Source organism: Aquarana catesbeiana, linkage group LG01, assembly GCF_042186555.1.
Source record: "Aquarana catesbeiana isolate 2022-GZ linkage group LG01, ASM4218655v1, whole genome shotgun sequence".
Taxonomy (NCBI): Eukaryota; Metazoa; Chordata; class Amphibia; order Anura; family Ranidae; genus Aquarana; species Aquarana catesbeiana.
In genome coordinates this window covers 685,354,310-685,375,524 of record NC_133324.1, presented here as the reverse complement: position 1 = coordinate 685,375,524, position 21,215 = coordinate 685,354,310, and the positions used below count along the sequence as shown (strand labels likewise).

The 21,215-nt window shown below is 40.8% G+C and overlaps 1 protein-coding gene across 4 annotated transcripts in view; it reads left to right on the top strand.

Moving 5' to 3' along the window:
• Nucleotides 1-21,215, top strand: part of PRDM5 (PR/SET domain 5) — a 328,080-nt gene that overhangs the window by 214,513 nt on the left and 92,352 nt on the right. For all 4 annotated transcript variants that reach the window (XM_073603356.1, XM_073603364.1, XM_073603346.1 and 1 more), the window contains one exon: nt 4,031-4,116. In XM_073603356.1, the coding sequence (XP_073459457.1) occupies nt 4,031-4,116 (86 nt within the window). The remainder of the gene's footprint in view (nt 1-4,030; nt 4,117-21,215) is intronic.

The following is a 21,215-nucleotide window of genomic DNA, read 5'->3' as shown; positions in this document are numbered from 1 at the left end:
AGAGAAAGGAAAAGTGTAGTGATTACCTACAGAAATCTGCCAACTTTCAGGACAGAAAATGCAACTTAAAGTGGTATTAGATCCAAAAGCAAATATTAAATCTATTGCAGCTTACCAATTCTTAGATGAGATGGCAGAATATTTTTTTTCTAGGCTTTCTTTCCTTTATTTTTACCTGGTGATTCAGCTAGTAAGTCAGTTGTTTTTGAACATAACAAGCTGTCCTGTAGAAGTAGCAGTTTATAGTGTTAAGATTATAGTGTTAATCATTTATCACTGACAGGGGTGCTTACAATGATCAACTTTTATTCATTTATGAAAAACTTTTATCCCAAAGGGAATAAAACTGTTGCTGTAACTGCTTGTGTAACTGCAGTGTGAGCTGGAGTTTTGTTTCAATTTGTTAGTGTATCGATATCTGCTAATACATCTAACACCCCCCCCCCCCCAGATTAACAATGCTGCTGTCTGCTGTGCCCCCTGTGTTCCTTCTTCCAGAGTGGGGGCACTCTAATAGGATGTGTGTTACTGGCCAGATCACCAGGTGAAAACAGAGGGAAAAAAGTCTTAAGCCGCATGCACACAGTCGGATTTTCCGATGGGAAATGTTGGATGTGAGCTAGTTGTCAGAAAGTCCGACCGTGTGTATACTCCATCGAACATTTGCTGTCGAAATTTCCGCACACAAATGTTTGAGAGCAGGTTCTCAAATTTTCCGACAGCAAAACTTGTTGATCCGATCGTGTGTACACAAGTCTGTCCCACAAAATTTCACGCATGCTCTGAATCAAGCAAAAGGAGCCGCACTGCCTGTTGAACTTCCTTTTTCTCGGCTTGTCGTACGCGTTGTTCGTCACCGCGTTCTCGCGTTCAGAATTTTTGGCCAACATTTGTGTGACCGTGTGTATGCAAGACAAGTTTGAGCCAACATCCTTCAGAAAAAAATCCACGCTTTTGTTGTCAGAAAATCCGATTGTGTGTACATTGCATAATACAAGAAAATGGATGCAGCCACTACATCTAATGTTTGCTAATCTGCAATATATTACATTTTTGTTTTTGGGATTATTACTGCTTTAACATCTTACTATGTGCCCTGTATACAAACATATACTTGCTTTCCTATCTTTTTCTGCATATGGAAGCAAAATTTTACTTTATTAACCATATAATAAAAATATGATCTTTTTAGTAGTGAACATTAATGTTGACCTAGATGCTTTGAGTTGGCTATACATTTTAGCAGCATTAAAAAGTAACATTAAATACAGCATGTGTTCCCTTTATGAATAATCAGCTATGACGGTACTATAAATCATCTTCACAGTTCAGATTAGGAATTCCCATGAGTCTGCCTTCATCAGAAAATACCTTGACCTCTGTAGATTCCAACCAACAATTTGTATGTATCAGGGATTGACACTCAAGGACTTGGATCTTATAAGGGTTATCCAGGTCTGAACCATGGGACATAAACACCTTCAACTGGATAAACAGAGTTCTGATCCCACCACCAGGTCTGCCGTCAGTATGCTAACATTGTCTGGACTTGGTTAACCTAGCACTACCCTTAAAAAACAAATTTTATATATATATATATATATATATATATATATATATATATATATATATATATATATATATATATATATGTAGTAAATAATCTTCAGATTTGCAAATGCATATCTTAAAAAAAGTACTAGTACTAAGTTATATTTTAATAAATGTTAAGAAAAATACCCTATTTTAATTACATATATTCTAAAGGAAACTCCTGCAGTGGGATTTCATTATAAATCAAAACATACTGTAATTTGAAGTGTATCAATACTGCCTGAATCAAGTATAATCACTTATTACCAACAGTAGGTATAGCATTGAAGTAAAAGTACCATATAGTATCTCAGCCTACCTATTTTTCCATCTCAGTGCACACAAGGAGCTTCTGAATCTCCCAGAGTTTATGCAAATAGAATAGAAGCATTCATTCCCCTCCCCTATCCCCGCACGATGGTACTGAAATATGTCTGTATGTGCCAGCATTGTGGTAGGTAGAGTGATCCTTCTCTTCATACTTGCTTGTTCAGGTTTAAAAGTCAGTAGAGAAAAGTTGAAATTTTGGTATTTAGTGATAGTTTTAGCTTTATTTGGGACAGTAATACTAATGGGGTTTGATTTACTAAAACTTGAGTGTGCAAAAACTGGTGAAGCTCTGCATAGAAACCAATACGCTCCCAAGTCTTTTTTTCAAAGCTTAATTGAGCAAGCTGAAGTTAGAAGCTGATTGGCTACCCTGCACAGCTGCACCAGATTTTGTACTCTCCAGTATTAGTAAATCAACCCCTATGTGTCATTAATTTATGTTATAATTGAATATTTCACACAGGAATCAGTAGCTATGGTAAGTATGAGTTGGAGAATTGGCCAGCTAGCATACCTAAATAGAAGGTAATAGCATCCAGCCACCAGTCTCATATTCAGAAATCATGGCTGACTTTATCCATTCCCTATCTTCAAGATCTAAATTTAAACCAGGATAAATACTGTTAAAGCTCATCTACAGGCAAAAAATGTTTTTAATATTAAGAGAATATATTTTTTTACCTTTTCAATCTGTGAACTTAGGTTAAAAATCTTCTGTTTTCTGTAATCATTATAGAAAGTCAGCACAGCACCTCTTGTCCAGGAGACTGGACACCTCTACCTACACTTTGTGTTGCATGATGACTGATGTGCTAAATGCTCCCCTGTAGTTTTAGCTCCATTAGCTATGATTTTATCATTTCAGCGTTTCCTTAATCAGCGGGCAGACTTGTTAAAATTTAACTGTCCTCTGCCAACCTGGCTCCATCCACTACTTACATTCTGCTCCTTTATTTTGAGCTCAGCATCTAATCACATTCTATCAGTACGGAGGTAAAATAGGGAACACTGTGGAACCCTTCACCCAGTGGGCAGAACATGAAAATATTTCAGCCAGTGACTGATGGCTTTACAAAGATTTCTCTGCTTGGGAGCAAGGTAGGACAACATTTTAGGTGTGGGGATTACTGTGCACAAAAAGAGGAATCCTATGATACCATTCTAATCCTGCCTTTATTATCTACTGAGCCTCTGATTTTGACAAGTGCGGTGGATTGAAATTCACCTTTTAGAATTTGCTGGCTACATGCTTGTTCCAGGTCAGTGACCCAGTAGGTTAGTGAATCAAGATGATAATAGTGCCAGAGTCTGCATGTTTCAGAGCCAAGTCAGCAATGACAGCTCCCATTGTTAAGTGTTCACAGTTTCACGTTAAAGACACTTCATTTGTTTTTGTGCTACTGGGAGAAAAATAAAGGATCTTATACCAACACAGTGAATTTTACAGTGCTTAGCTCACAGTTTACATAGGATTGCTGCTTTGTGGTATTTTATTAAATCCCATGGATAGTTTGCCTTAAACTAGAATTGATGGTGAACTCTGTTACGATTTCTTTTATTTGAATGTTGCACTTGAAACTAATGTACTTTTTTTAAGTAAATGTACATTGTTAGTTAAATATAGAGTAGGGAGAGGATTTGATTACAGTAATTAAATGTGATGGCTGCAGTCCAGATGGTGGAAATGTTCAACAGATGTGTAGCGATGTTAGCACCCTTTACGAATAGTGTGTATCAAAGCACCACATTGAATAAAAATTCCAGCCACAACAAAATGGTTCATAATTCACCCATTAACTGGACTGTCATATTTGCCTTGCATATCTCTGCATGCATTCATATGTTGTTAGGAAACATCAGGCGGCTAGAAGTGGTGCTTTGATCTGGCCCAGCATGTAGCCAGTGTGCTCTTTTGTTCTTTATGTGACGTTTTTAAAAGCTCAGATCTTCACTCTCTGTTTAACTCTTTTCGTAAATGAACATGAACCTCAGGCTAGAAAAATGTGCCTCCTTTGACATAGTCATGCTGTGCTTTCCTGATGTGTGAGGGCAGTGCTTCTCAGCCATGGAGTACATTTGGTAATTGTGATGCTTATCTTGTTTGCAGGTGAGCGCCCCTACCAGTGTCCTTACTGTGACAAAGCCTTCAGTAAGAATGATGGATTAAAGATGCACATTCGGACACATACAAGGGTAAGTGATAAGCAGAAGCTTCTGTAGTTAAATAAATATATATATATATATATATATATATATATATATATATATATATATACACACAGTATAGTAAGTGTGCAAAAATAAAAATGAATATACAGTACTTGATATGAAATTGTCAATATGATTCCTGATTTACCACTCTCCTTAGCTATGCTTAATATGTCACTGAAGTAGGGATGCCTACCCATGTTTTTCTTGCATATGTTTGTGAGCTGAGCAAACATTACCTGGCTAGGAACTGTTATATGTGTGAATTTAAGTGTATGTAAAGGCAGGAGTTGGAAGGGGTTAGACCCTCTGTCAATTGTTTAGTGTTGTGTTTTTCTCCATTGGGGAGATTCAGGTTTTTTTTTGTACTGGTGATCATTATCAATGGGACAGAAGGTGGTGAGAAATTGAAATTGCCAAAAGAACAAGGGATGAAGAGAAATCTTCCAATGGGGACACCTGTTACGAGGGCAGTTATCTAAGAAGAGAATTCCCCTCACTTAAGAATATTTCATGTAATTTGCTGTTATGTCTTTGGTACAGTTAGTGAAGGTAAATCTCCAAACACTTCAGTATATATACTTTAATACTAGTGTAGGCACATTTAAAAAAATATTTTCATAAATACGTCTTATTGTTTTTAAGTATACTAATGCATTATTTTGTCCAATTATTGCGGGAATGCATTTTTTGTTAAATAAGGTAAATATGATTTATATTAGGTTTGTTTACAAACTGGTAATATATATTCTGTAAATCCTTTCAGCTTATTTTACTTTTTATTTTTTTTAATAAAAACTGCGTGTTAAAATCAAGGCTGTGCCATGGGGTGGATGCCACCTGTGGCAGCCATTTTTGCTGCCTGACCACCACACCACTACTTTCCCCTTTTCATTAGTTGCTAAGATACTGCAGGCCACACAGCACCATTGTTCGCTAGGATGGTGGCAGCCACACGGATTCCTAGCAACCAATGGTGGATGCCTGCACCATAACAACCAAAGGCACAGTATGGCCCAGGACCGGAACATACATAGGGCTGAATGTGCACTGAAGACTGAGTTTCTGGTATGGATACTCTGGCTTCAGTTCCACAACCCCCCACCACCACCACTGTGAGGGCCACCCTAAGGCTCACTGGAGTGCTGGGCTTTGCAGGGGATGGGGCTGGCTGGCTTAGGCTCTCAGTGGCTTGCTGAGAGCCTGGGCCATCTGCCGGTCAAGTGTCTGGGTGGAGTGCGACATTAAAGTTGGGATCTCTCCAGAGTCTGGACTGGCTGAGTGACCTCAGCCAACAGAAGGCTGAATATGGGTCACACGAGTGCAGAACAAAGTGCACACCTGTGATCCCCAGGAGAAATATGGCCAAATTTGGCTTTGCTTCTCCTTTAACCACTTCCCGCTCAACCTATAGCAGAATGACGGCCGGACGGTGGTTCTGTTATCCTGACTGGGCATCATATGACATCCAGCAGGATAACATGCCGGCACGCACACGCGAGGGCATGCAGCACGGCGATCGATTGGAGGTGCTGTGTGTCAGTCTGACACACTGCATCTCCAATCATGGTATGGAGCCTCTGACGGAGGCTCCTTACCACGTGATCAGCTGTGACCAATCACAGCTGATCATCGCGTGATCCAGGAAGTCCCGGTAAATGGCATTCCCAGTAAACGCAATTGGCGGCTCTCCCTTTCAGAGGGGGGGTCTGTGCTGATAATCAGCACATTGATTATCAGCACAGCCCCATCAGATGTGCCACCACAGCAACCAAAAAGGTGCCCATCAGCTGCCAGTCAGTGCCCCATCAGAAACGGAGGTCGGTGCCCATATCAGTGCCCACCACAGTGCTAATCAGTGCCCATCACAGTGCCAATCAGTGCCCAGCAGTTACACCTATCAGTACCTCATCATCAGTGCTGCCCTTCAGTGTCGCCTATCAGTGCCCATCAGTGCCGCCCATTAGTGCTGCATATCAGTGCCGCCTATTGGTGCCCCTCATGCTGCATATCAGTGCCGCCTATCAGTGCCCATCAATTCTACGTATCAGTGCCTCCTCATCAGTGCCCAATCAGTGCCAACTCATCAGTGCTGCCTCATCAGTGCCCATCAGTGCCGCCTCATCAGTGTCCGTTAGTGAAGGAAAAAACTAAATTTTATAACAGAAACAAAGAACAACCTTTTTTTTTTTTCAACAAATTTTTCGTTTGTTTAGCAAAAAAATAAAAGCCCAAGTGGTGATCAAATACCACCAAAAGAAAGCTCTATTTGTGGGAAGAAAATGATAAAAAATGTAGTTTGGGTGCAGTGTTGCATGACCATGCAATTGTCATTCAAAGTGCGACAGCACTGAAAGCTGAAAATTGTCCTGGGCAGGAAGTGGGTGAAAGTGCCCTGTATTGAAGTGGTTAAAGAGACTCTCTCACTGCCCGAATAGGCCAAAGTGATGGAGTGTCTGTAAGTGACCATTCAAAGTAAATAAGCTGTCTTAACACAATTAAGCCAGAGGTCTTTAAATAGCATTTAAATAGCATAGTGTCAGGATTACATTTTGCTTTAACTTGATATTGCATTGTGTAAAACCAATGAACAGTCAACTAACACAGATTTAGCTTCAGCAAACTAAAATGTAATTTCTAGGGTTACTGCCCTTTCTAAATTATCACTGCTGTCTAAATTGCCTTATTGGATAAGCTAAATTTATAATGAATGTATATACTGTATGCTTATTGTAGTATACTTTATTTGTAGGATAACCCCTCACCCTATAGTTCATGAACATTTTTAATAATTAAAAATAAAAAACAATAAGAAAATAAAGATAATAATTTTGCAGCAACTGTACAGTCTGAATAATCCAGCAATGCTGGTTGGCTCCGGCCTTGGACAAACATCCGGGCCCGAGCACCCCAACTCCTCATAGACTAACTCCTTTGGCTACATTGTTACAGGAGGTGGGATGGTTGGATCTATGGAGACACCGGAATCCCACTGCTAAACAGTTCTCCTGTTTCTCGAAAACACATGGTTCATTATCTAGAATAGATTTGGCAGTGGGAAACCCGGCTATGCTCTCCTCGGTCCTGGATATTTCATACAAACCTCGGTGTGTATCTGATCATTCCTATATGGTGATAAACCTTATGGTAACCCACCAATCCAAACTCCCCAAGGTACCGTGGAAATTTAATGCCTTTTGGCTTCAGCTTTTTACCTCCACTGAGAACTTAGAAGGCAATATAAAAAAGTTTTTCTCCTGTGAACCAGGTTCATTATCTGTCCTTGCAGAAAGGGAGGGTTTTAAAACTCACCTTAAGAAAATACTTAGTAATGAGGTTACCAAGATTAAGAAACACTCTGAAGCACTACGGGAAACACTGGAATCCCATACTTGCTCCCTTGAGGCAAGGTATGTTCAGGACCCAACTGATTCTGCAAAGGAGGCATGGCAGTCGGCTCAATCAGCTTATGAGCATCTGCTGGCCTCCTCGGCGGACAAAGAGAGGTTTTTTTCTAAGACCGCTTTTTTTTGAAGAGGTGGAAACGACGGGCCGCCTTTTAGCTAGAATAGCTAATTCTGAAAAGAGATCTCCAGTAATCGGTTCCATAAAGAAGGCTGATGGGCGGTTGGTACACTCCCCAGATAAGATACTCCAAACGCTGGCGGAATTTTATGAACAGTTATATTGTTCCTCTTCTAGATTCAGCCCTGGGGAATTGTCCAGCTACCTGGATGGTATTGTATTCCCACAGCTTTCAGGCTCTCAGAGAAAAGAATTAGACGCTCCTTTAACTTTGGATGAGTTGCAGGCAGCGGTGGCAGAATTCCCTAACTGTAAGGCCCCCAGGGGGGGATGGCATCCCAATGGAAATCTATAAAACCTATGCTAAGATACTACTCCCCAAACTACTAAATGTATTTCTTACTGCTAGGGAGCATAATACCCTACCGCCCTCTATGTCTAGGGCCCACATTGTGTTAATTTTAAAACCAGGCAAGGACCCAGTGGACCCGGCCTCATATAGACCAATATCCCTACTGCAGTCAGACATCAAAATATTAGCAAAAGTTTTGGCTATCAGGTTGAATAAGGTCATTACCTCAATTATACACCCCGATCAGGCGGGATTTATGCCCATTAAATCTACTGCAATAAACCTTAGAAGATTATATCTTAAATTGCAGTCCTTACCGGAATAACAAAGGTCAGAGAGCTTTGCTGTCTTTAGACGCAATGAAAGCCTTTGACAGCGTGGAATGGCCATATTTATGGGAGGTGATGAGGAGATTCGGTTTTGGTGAGACATACATTTCTTGGGTGTGTTTGCTATATCACTGCCCTCAGGCGATAATTAGAGAAGCGGGTAGAATGTCGCTGCCCTTTGCTCTGGGGTGGGGTACACGGCAGGGGTGCCCTTTGTCCCCCCTGCTGTTTGCCCTGGCCATAGAGCCGTTGGCAATACGGATTAGAGACTGCAGGGATATCACCGGCTTCTGCTATGGAGATAGACAGGAGAAAGTAATGCTTTATGCAGATGATACCATTATTCTCTTGGGTGATACTGACCAATCGCTTAAAAAAACAATGCACACAGTGACTCGTTTTGGAGAATTTTCAGGCCTTAAAATAAACTGGACCAAATCGGCCCTAATGCCGATAGATGATACGCGACTACTAAATGAGGAGAAAGTTGGGGAAATACCTATAACTACTTCCTTTAAATACTTGGGGATACAGGTCTCTCCTAAGATTAGGGAATATAGTTAATTAAATATTTCCCCACTGTTGGCCCGATTTCGTTTACGAGTCAAAACCTGGAATGCTTTGTGTATGTCGGTTGCAGGCAAGGTGTATCTAATAAAATGATTCTAATGCCTCAACTGCTATACGTACTGCACAATTCACTGGTAGTCATTCCACTTAAGATTTTTAGGATAGTTAATGCCATTTTTCGTGAATTGATATGGAAGAACCGTCCCCCTAAGATAAAATTAGAAAATCTACAACGCCCTAAAGATGAAGGAGGCCTTGCACTACCGAATCCGTGGCTTTATTACCTGTCATCGCAAATGCAACATTTGATAGAAACCATGGCCATGGAGGGGGAGTCTACAGTCAGAACCCCTAGCGCTTCAGAATATATAATGTTACATACGATAGGGGGTAAATCTGTCCCCACGGCTTTGGAGGCCTCAGCTTTCAGCAAGCCTCATAAATGTTTTCCCACATATGCCCTCATACAAAAAATATGGAATAAAACTAAGTATATTCAGGAGGCGACAGGTATTTGTGAGTATAGTCCTATATGGGGAAATTAATCCTATCCAGAACTTGGCAAATTACAACATGCGGAGCGGTGGCAGAGGTTTGGCATTCTATACTTAACGCAAATTATAAGTGAGGGAAAACTGCGTTCCTTTGACAACTTGAGGGACCTATATAGACTACCGACCTCCATGCTTTTTTACTATATGCAACTTAGGCATGCATTTGCAGCCCAGTCAAAAGCCTCTGAATGGCATAAAGACTCAAACCCTCTGGTAGCTTTACTTAAAGGGGCTGAGACCTCTAAAGGATTAATTTCCCAGAGCTATGGCATCTTACTTCACAAATACCTTCTAAAACACCCCTTGACAGTGAAAGGAAAATGGGAGCTAGATGTTGGGCCTTTGGATGAGGATCAATGGGAGGAGGCTCTGCAGTCAGTTTCCATATGCTCATTGAATGTAACGCAAAGACTAACGCAATTATATACACTCTTGCGAACGTATTATACACCTCATAGGTTACACAATATGGGACTTCTTTCCACTCCAATCTGCACTAGATGTAGGAGAGACCATGGAGATTTAATACATATGCTGTGGAGATGTCCCAAATTACATGTGTACTGGAAGGGGGTGGTGGATACACTGAGCGCAGTTTTTGGGGTCTCAATTCCATTGGACCCTAGACACTGTATTTTGAATGTGTTAGACGAACTGGAGTGGGAACCCCATGTCAGAGAAGCTCTATCTAGAGCCCTTTTTGTGGCCCGTAAGTTAATTATGGTACACTGGAAATCTGAAAGGCCCCCCTCAATCAAGCAATGGGTTACTGCACTGGGCAATATATTAAGAATGGAGAAAATCATATACCAACACAGGGGATGTTCAGGGAAATTTGAAAAACTCTCGGGTCCATGGCTGGGCACTCCTGGGCTCGCCCCGGAGGATCTGGTCATGGATAGACTATTGCGCCTTAATAATGGTTGAAAGTATTATGTACTCTGCATTTGACCTGAATAGAGCTTATTGTTCCTGTTGGTTAAAGTCAGAGGGAAGGACGAGGGGAAGATAAAGATGCAGTGTTTAGATTTCTCTTTTTGTTTTTATTGTTTATTAGTGAGAACTATATGATTGTATAAACTTGAATTTATCTCTGGATATATGCCTGCTTATGCTGTTATGTACATATTAATGGTGGACTTCTTGGACTGTATGTACTTGTTTTTCAATAAAAACCTTTTCTTGGATAAAAAAAAAAATCCAGCAATGCTAACCATCTAAGCTCCATTGGTCACTGGAGGAAATCTGTTCGGAGAAAATATTGATGCAACCATTGCTGACCTCTCCTTTTGAAAATGCTGGTTGTCTGTCTGTCATGCTCATCAGGTGGCTTTAACACTTTCAGAGGCACTGACCAGGAACAGATGTAGAGGTCTGGAGTCTTGATTTTACTCTGAATTTTTAATCTGCTTGCTTTGTAATGGTGATACCCCCAGATTTGTTTTACAGGTTCCTTTTAAAGTGTAACTCAAGCAAAAAATCTGTCTTTTAGTTTTGGATAAGGTGAGGAAATATCAGAATCTCTGTCAGATGTTGGTTGCTGTTTGCATCCTCAGTGGGGAGATTCCCCACACTCTTTGTTCTGTTGTCCATGATCATCAGGTCGGAAAATAGGGGAAATTCCTTCAACAGGAAACAGGCACCTATGTAAGATTCTAAGCCTTCCCTATTACAGCAGTTCTTCCTTTTTTTCTGTCCCAGTGACTACTGCTTATGTACAATAAGAGCAGTGGTACTAGCAGTAACCTAGATAAAGGTTCTAATCTTTCCCTACTGCAAACAAAATGTTTAAGCTGCAGTTCAATTTTAAAAGCTGAAGAATCTCCTGCTCCAACTTTTAGGTGTGTGTTGGGGAAGGGAAATATTTTTTTTCCAAACATTTGTCATCTGTACATGCTATGCTGAGGAAACATGCTTTAACCACTCCTTCCACATCACTCACATTGAAATTGTTACAGTGTGATCCTGAGCTGTCAGACAAGTTGAGACAGTTATATATGAATATTACTTAAGGCAAACAACTTGTAACATGAAAAGGTTCCCCACAAAATGCACCTACTGGAAGCTGAAAAGTTACAATGTTATATGACTTCTAATATTACATACTATAGAGAGGATATGTTGTCTATTGCGGGGCATGGATTGCCAAATATCTCCATTATTGGTAAATAAGGGATCTCTTAGCTGTCATAATAAGCAGCAGCACCCAACCATGCCAAATCTTCTTTCCTGACTTAAAATGATTCTAAAGGTTAGTTTTTTTATTTTTTTAATAATAAACATGTCATACTTACCTGCTCTGTGAAATGGTTTTGCACGGAGCAACCTAAAACCTCCTCTTCTGGGGTCCTCCACCAGTGCTCCTGCCTCCTACTCCTTTCTGAGTGCCCCCATAGTAAGCGGCATGCTATGGGGGCACTCATGCATGCTCACTCCCAAGCTGGGCTATGTGTATCAATTGACACATACAGTGTGACTTGGCCCCACACCCCAGCTCCCTCCTCACAGGTTTTTATTGACTAGTGGCTCCCGCTGCTGCCTCCATGTCCTTTGAGGAGAGAGAGCAATGCTAAATCAAGATCAGGCTCAGGTAAGTATTTGGAGGGGGCTGGGGGGGGGGGGGGAATCACAGAAGGTTTTTTTACCCTAATGCAGAGAATGCAGCCACTTTAAGCAAGTAAATTCCTGAAAGAAGTACAATGAAAAGATATTCCCTTTTTTTTTCGGCTGAAAAGAAGATCCCTAAAACAAACCAGTGCTCAGAAAATGCATAGGCTGCCATTATTGAATTCTTCTCCTGAAACCACTTAGTGCCTGGCTGTTATGTTGATCCTGAGTTTTCAGGAATCACTGATCCAGAACAAGTGCACAAGAACACGATCTAGAGTTCTGACTTTCTTCTGACTTCACTAGCCATATGCTTCTTCTAGGTCAGTTACTTAGAAAGTACTAAGAACCGAAATAAGCAAAAAATGAGCATTTTCAGAGTAAGCAATGTCATAATGTTTCCTGTTTTGTCCAGGTTAGGAGAAAATCTGCTGCTTTCTCCTGGTAGCAGGTAGTTCTCACCTGTCGCGTTAAAAACAGTTATTTTTAATTATAGAAATCCTTCTAAACTCTGCCATGGAATTGAGGCTGTTGTTGCCTGATCATGTGTACCCTCTTGCTTCAAAACTTTGAGTCAATGATCTGAAACAAGTATTTAGATCACAAAACCAAGTGTAATGAACAGATGGTGTTTTAGATGAAATGTGGAATTATATCCCCCAACTTTGGCTGGGAATTGGTGGAAGTTCAGTAGGGAACGTTCAGGTAAAGCGAATATATAGTCTTATGCTGCGTACACAGACTCGGAAATTCCGACAACAAATGTTCGATGGGAGCTTGTTGTCGGAAATTCCGACCATGTGTAGGCTCCATCGAACATTTGCTCTTGGAATTTCCGACAACAAAAATTTGAGAGCTGGTTCTCAAAATTTCCGACAACAAAACTTGTTGTCGGAAATTCCGATCTTGTGTACACAATTCCGACGCACAAAATTCCACGCATGCTCGGAATCAAGCAGAAGAGCCACACTGGCTATTGAACTTCATTTTACTCAGGTCGTCGAATGTCTTGTACGTCACCGCGTTCTTGACGTTCGGAATTTCCGACAACATTTGTGTGACCGTGTGTAGGCAAAACAAGTTTGAGCCAACATCCGTCGGAAAAAAATCCACGATTTTGTTGTCATAATGTCCGAGCGTGTGTAAGCGGCATTAATAGTTTTAGATACAGATACTCCTCATTTCATGACTTACCTGTTTAACGACCACTCAGACTTACGACCAGCTCTCCCCACCCAAACGGCACGCTATACATCATTGTATTGTACAGTACAGTAGAGAATTTTCATTTGTGTTTGTACGTTTGCAAATTAAAACAACGTTATTGAGCTGGAGTTTTGTCTTTAGACCTTTTTTCACAATACAGAACAGTACAGTAGTTGTACAGTAATGCTTAAAATATTGATTACTTGTTACTCGTTTAATAACCAATTCATTTAATGACGTCTTAGTTGGAACGGAACCTGGTCGTTAAGTGAGGAGTACCTGTATACTGTATACAGTGGGGCAAAAAAGTAGTCAGCCACCAATTGTGCAAGTTCTCCCACTTAAAAAGATGAGAGAGGCCTGTAATTGTCATCATAGGTATACCTCAACTATGAGAGACAAAATGTGGAAACAAATCCAGACAATCACATTATTTGATTTTTGAAAGAATTTATTTGCAAATTATGGTGGAAAATAAGTATTTGGTCAATATCAAAAGTTCATCTCAATACTTTGTTATATATCCTTTGTTGGCAATGACAGAGGTCAAACGTTTTCTGTAAGTCTTCACAAGGTTGTCACACCCTGTTGCTGGTATGTTGGTCCATTCCTCCATGCAGATCTCCTCTAGAGCAGTGATGTTTTGGGGCTGTCGCTGGGCAACACAGACTTTCAACTCCCTCCAAAGGTTTTCTATGGGGTTGAGATCTGGAGACTGGCTAGGCCACTCCAGGACCTTGAAATGCTTCTTACGAAGCCACTCCTACGTTGCCCAGGTGGTGTGTTTGGGATCATTATCATGCTGAACGACCCAGCCATGTTTCATCTTCAATGCCCTTGCTGATGGGAGGAGGTTTGCACTCAAAATCTCACGATACATGGCCCCATTCATTCTTTCATGCACACGGATCAGTCGTCCTGTTCCCTTTGCAGAGAAACAGCCCCAAAGCATGATGTTGCCACCCCCATGCTTCACAGTAGGTATGGTGTTCTTTGGTTGCAAATCAGCATTCTCTCTCCTCCAAACACGACGAGTTGTGTTTCTACCAAACAGTTCTACTTGGTAACTTAACGCATTACCGCCCACCACCTTCACCTGATGTCAGATTGGCTGCGTGCGTTCCAGCTTTTTTCCAGAACCCGGGCCACCTTATTGCATCTTCACCTCCTCGCCAATCCATGTCACCAGGGACTCTGACAGCTGCAGGACAGCTCTCTCTCTCCCCCAGACAAACATGGATTACAGCGATCCGCATGAGGACAAATCATTATATGCCTGTGACCTCTTACTATCTTGTGTTTTTAATCCCATTGTGCTGTAATAAATCTTTTAACCACTGCACTTAGAGGCGCCTTTCTCTTTCCTTTTCACCAATGTTCATATGCCTTGTAACACTTTCCAAGAGCTCTGAAGTCTTAGGTCTTCTATTATGCAGATAGCGAATTTAGTTCCTAAAGCTACACTTGGCCCTGCCTCTTCCTGCATGCTAGATACTGTTTGCAAATTAGAGATCCCTAGGTTTCAGAGATCTGATATACAAATTTTGACCTTAGTTCTAGAAGTCACACCTGCTTCTGCGACCTCCTACCCTCCACTGGTGGTCAGTGAAGCTTTCATCATAGTAAAGTATTTTGGGGTGTGTGGCCCATCTCAAATCCAGGAACTGATGTTCCTATTTGCAAATTTGAGTACTAAAGGATTCAGAGCTCCCAGGTAACCTGACAAGGTATGAAGATCACTGAAAGCCCCACGGCTCCAGGTTTCAGTGGCCTTCTTCCACTGCAGGCATTCCTGGTTAAGGGGGCATTCACTGGAACCTTTCCTCACTTTTTGTGAATACATTGCCAGGAATGAGGGTGCATACACTGATGACATCACTTGTTTCAATAAACTTTATTGAGCTGTATCATCCATGGTACAAATCCCTTGCCTGGAGATCACCCATTTCTGTCAGAGAGAGTCGGTCTCTAGATGGGAATTTTAATAATCTCTGCCATTTATGGTATATACTATATATATAAATAAATTATTTAAATTTTGGAATTTCTGGGGTTTCATTGTGAGAATATAAGTATGATTGAACTGATTTGAGTGATATTACTAGTTTTAAATTAGGACATTTAAATTGGGAATGATTCATTTCAGAATCAATAAGCCATAAATTCAACAGCAGTGCTATAGGATCATCAAAGTTCTGGACTGCTTTCAGCTCTAGTGGTGTTATTAAATCAGGTAGGAAGGTTTCTTGAAACAAACAAGATTGTTTTTATTTGCCCGCATTGCATTATGTTGTAGAATGTGTCAAAAAGCGCTATGGTCAGTAAACTAGGTATCTTAAAGCCTGGCTATAGCCAAAACTGGGCTGGACTTTTAAGGATAGAACTTCTGTCACGTTTTTTTTTGTCTGCATCCCTTATGGGGAGAATTCTCATACTTCCTGTTTTGTCTTGCTCTCATCGCCCCCAAAGGAACTAAAGGGAAATCTCCCCAATAAGAACACTAAAAGCAGTGAAAACCTGACAAAAGTAATTTTCTCACTCTAAATCTGTCTGCATCCACAATAGCATATTAGGAAGATTTTTGTTGACTTCCTATTTTTTCTAACACCAATCAAATAGAGAGGAAGTGAATGGACATCTCCACAGTAAAGAAATAAACAGAGGTTTTAACCTTTTCTCTCGCTGTTGGGCTCTCTCTCTCTTTGGGGAACTCCAAGGAGGAGGACAGAGTAAAAAAATCAACAGCCCAAAGACATATACAGTATAATGTATATGTTTTGACTTTACTTTCAAATGTTCTTGTTTTCCACAACCCAATATATGAGTTATGCCGCGTACACACGACCGGACTTTCCGACCAGACTGGTCCAACGGACCGAATCCGACGGACAATCCGACCGTGTGTGGGCTGCATCGGATTTCTGACGGACCGTTTTGGTTGGAGATCCGACGGACTTAGATTTGAAACTTGCTTCAAATCTTTACGTCGTAACTCCGCCTGACTCAGTTCCTGACGGAAAGCCCGTTCGTCTGTATGCTGGTCCGACGGACCAGATGCGACGCAGGGGCAGGGTACTGCATCTCGCACTCGCTGCAATAGGAAAAACACATTTTCCTATTGCGGTGAGCGCGGGGCATACCAGGCCCTTAGGTCTGGTATGGATTTTAAGGGGAACCCCTACGCTTGAGCACTCCGTTATTACTTATATAGGCGGTGATCCCGCCCCCTTAAGACGTCACAGTGGGGGCAAGTCCTTTCATTCGGAAAGTCCGCCGTAACTCCGTCGGAAGGCCGGCGGACCTAGTCTGCCAGAAAGTCCAGTCATGTGTAGGCAAGTCCATCGGAGGTCCGTCGGGAAGACCGTCGGACCTAGTTTCCCAGAAAGTCCGGTCGTGTGTATGTGGCATTAGAGTGTATTACACCTAACTAGGTGTCACTAAACCTCCTCTAATTTTAGAAAATTTGACTAACTGTAGCCTCAGAATGTAAAGCTTGCTCCAGCACTGAAGGTCAGGTACTATAGTTGGCAAATGTAGCTTTGTACATGGCGACCCCCATTCCTTTAGGCTTACCAGTACTTGGTTGCCCCCAGGCTTTAATAAACAGTTATATAATTCCTGGCCAAGAAGCATTAGAGGCAAAGCAAGAGAAATGATAAAGAAGCCTGCGGTAATCAAGAATGTCAGATGACCACAGTGGATAGAGAAGACAGGAGCCAAAAGGGTAGCTTAATCTTGAGTCAGACAGTGTCAGGGCTAGCTTTGCTGCTTCACTTTGGCACCGTAATTCAATTTTCTTGAACTTGTTTGTTTTTATAGAAATGTGCACCTACGGGTACATTTATTATATGAATATAACCAACATATGACATGCAAAAGTTAATTTGAGGATTATAAATATGTTAAAATATATCACCTTACTGCCTACCTATTTGGTTTAAATTTGAAGATAGCAAGAGCATGAAGCAAGCATTTTTCTAGACTAAACCAGTTAGTCTTCTTTAAGTAGAACTAAGGGCAAAACGTTTTTTCTATTTTGTATAGAGTTATGTAGGGTTATAACCACTGCCAGGTTTGTTTTTGCCATGTGTGTTCCGTTCAGATCTCCCTTCACTTCCTATCCAGTAACCACAACAGAAAGTAGAAGGAAATCTAGTGTCCCCATTAGAAGATTTCCAATCTCTTACTGTTCTCGGGACAAACCAGATTGTGAGATTTGTTTTACGTTCACTTTCAATGGTAACGGTAAACAGAATAAAAAGAGAGGATGAACCTCCCTAATGGGGGCACAGGTAGCAATAGAAACCTCACAGGGCTTCTAAATCCTGTCCACTCGATCCAAAACTAAAAAAAAATATTATTTTTAATTATACTTTAAGTCCTGCCTAAGTGCAAGCCCCAAAAGTTGTCCAGCTACCTGCTAATATTTTTTAAAACACCAAGGTAAACCCTGGACTAGGGGGTGTGGCATTTTTGTTTTTTACTTTAGCAGTAAGCCAGGTAGTTGAAATGCAGCAACCTACTGTTCAGTAAGAGCTTCTTATCTCTGGGCTCATGTCATAATTAGACAGAGTGCTTTGCTTTTGGACCTCTCTGGCTGTAAAGAGTTTTTTTTTTTTAGCTTAGAAAGGGCTGATGTCGACAGGCTTTGTTTTCCTGCACTTGATGTACGTTTGGATTGTACAACAAATGCAGGTCAGCAATATCCCATTGAATTCAGTTGAACAGTACACATGGCAGGTCAGAGGAAGGTTTGATTTGATTTTCGTCTTTGAATAGGGCATGTCCTATTAAGATAACTGCAGGCAACCAGGTTAAGAGCAGCTTTTTCTTGTCAAATGCTGTGTGTTCCATTTGAACCTAGCTGCATGTATCTTGATTGCAAAATGCAGTATCTAAGGGCAGTAGTAGGTAACTGCAGTGACTGCTTTGGTCATAAATAATAAAACTTTAAAAAGGCTGTGGGGTTCATTTCAGGTAAAATATATCTTTCTGTTCGTATAGCAAGTTGCTGTAGCAGCTACCCAAAAAGCTAGGCAGTGATATGGAAGATATATTGAGAAAATTTTGTATATCATTCTTTACTCACATTATTTACTCACTTCATTTGTGAGATGTTTGGGTAAGCTACATTTTAGGTTTCCAGATATTTTATCCTTTATTTGCATCTTCAGGTTTCCCAATAGACTACAGTGGAGTTTGTTTTTTAGAGATAGATAGAAATGTAAGATAATTTTTCCCACGAAATAGGATACAGTCTGTTTTCCTGTGAGAAAAGTCCCATGTAAATGGATAATTCTCCAATGTTGTCCTGATAAGCCTCTGTGTATATCATGATTCATGATTTTCTATTCTTAAAAGGAATATTTCCAAGTTTTGTACACATTTACTTTGTTATGTTGAAAACTAAAAAAAAAACATTTTAAAGTATTTTCTTTTTTTAAGTTATTATGAAAGTTTGCATTTAATTATGTATTATTTTTAACCAACAGGTGGAGCTCTAGCCTTATTTTCACATTTTGTCCTATGTCTCCCTAGTCGGTTTGCTTTATAATAGCCTGTTGTTTACAGAGCTCAATAGCTTAAGCTGAAATTTATAAACACATGTCAGAGTGTAGTCTTATCCCTCATAAATGGCTCAGTTAGAGGCTTCAGTCACACAAATGCAGCTTAAAGCATCTACTGATGTGTGATTCTCCTTAGATAACCTATAATGCCCAGGGAATACTTTGTCATATTAAAGGTTATATTCATGTTTATTTGAGTTGAGTATGAATTCAGAGTACAATTATTTCAAACAGTCATTGACTTCATTCTTCAAGCAATGTGGTCAGGGTTCTGAAGGCTGTGTGAGTGCATTGAAACTGTTGCATGGTAATAGTTTCATCCAATTTATATATATCCATTCAAAAATCTTTAATACTGATGGTATTAAATTATACATTATAATAAGTACATTAATAAATAAATTATCTTACTTAACTGTACATTACAGAACACAAGAAAAGTAGTCAGGTACATGGGGTACATTAAGCTGCCTTCTGGGTACTGGCAAATAGACAATTTCTCACTATTCTAAGAGAAGCAAACAATTCCTTTTCCTCCTACTTGTTTTTATCAAGAATTTTTCTAGTAGCAAAATTTTTCAATTGCTGCAGAGCTATTGGGGCTCATATTTTCTGTTTCCGCATTGTCCCGACCTCAGCTCTGGATTGGAATCCCTACCCAAACTCTCTTCGAGCACTGTATTCTATTATGACGCTCACCTAGGCACCTTTTGGTGATAATTTATCTACAAAGTCCTTAAAGAGGAAGTCAAGTCTACATATATGTTTGCCTAAATCAATAGTAAACTTCTGCAAAAAAAAAAAAAAAAACATTTCCCCCCTGCAATATAATATAATATGCTAGTATACATCTCATACTAGCACATTATGAATGGCTTACCTTGAAATTATGCCCTCTAGTGGTGTGCTGTCACCACTGACAGGGCTTCCATCTTCACCCGGGTTCTTGGGTTTTGGCCGTTTGAATATCCGAGCCCGCAATGATGTCACTTCCGTGCATGCTTGTGGGAGTTACAGATGCGGCACGGAGCTGTGAAGGAACAGCATGTGTACGGTGTTCCTTCAGAGTGCATGCGCCAGTGACGTCACCAACTGCCAGGCAAGCGAATATCTCCTAAATGGTGCGCATATAGGATATAGGAGATATTTATTTTACCTACAGGTAAGCTTTATTATAAGCTGACCTAAAGGTAAAAATCAGAAAGCAGAGTTTACAACCGCTTTAAAAACACTGCTTCCCCCTCCTCCTATTAATGCTGTATACAGCTGGCAAAAAAAGATGTGTGTAAATACTTTTTTTTAGTCCATTACTGTTCTACCATGTAATGCAGAAACTTCTGTCCCCTGTATCGGGGAGTGCTCCACAAAAAGGCTGAGTCCATTGTCACCCACTGGCTTCCACTGGTCATTTTTTTGTCGCTCTCCCTCCTCTCTCCTTCTGCATCATATGACCATACTGGAGTGGACTGACAAAAGGCGTTTACATCTTTTTTTTTACTTGTAGTATACAGCATAGCTAGGAGGAGGGAGGAAGCAGTGTTTTAAGCAGACATAAATGTAGTCTTTACTTACACTTTAAAGTCTCCTTAGGGAGTATACCCACCGGATGACAAAGACCACTGAATGAGACATGTCCTGGATCCTTTCTATCTATCTTTCTATGTGGTGAGGACTGCTGCAGTCTAAAGACCACTGCTGTGGTAAGTCAGGGCTTAGGCCGTTCTGGGAGCGTAAATTGCTGAGTCCCCTAACGTGTTAAATCTCAAGAGTGCCACCTGCAACACTTCTTTGTCACAAAGCCAATTGGCACTTCAACACTTATAAATTTGGTGCCATTTTCTGAGCTCACTGCCTGGGCCCCCTACTGAACCTATGCACCAGACCTCCTGGGGACTTGTACTGTGTTTGCAATACATTTTGGACTACATGTGTGGCCCTGCTCACTCCCTCCAGCCATCTGTTCAACAGCTCCTGTACTCTGATCCTCGCCACCCTGATTTTGATGGCCTGGTCCCCAAGGAGTCTCAGCCTATGGACATTTCTCTTAAACGTACGACACCATTTCGGTCTTTATTGACAAAGTGTGCACATGTCTTAACCTGGAGCAGCATGCATCGGCCATGTAAATGGTCACAAGGCTGGCCTAATTCTGAAAATATTTTCACTCCCAATTTCTTTGTCCAAATAAACCCTATTAAAGAGGGGTTCCTAAAAAAAAGTGGACTGTGCTTATTGTGGACCCAGTCATCTCTTGTCTTAACACGACCTTAACTGTCCCTCTGGAGGACAACCCAGACTTTAAAGACTCTGTGGATAAAAGTTTGGAAGCCCTTTCCAAGGCCATGTTTTTATTTGCAGCTTCTGCCCTGCAACT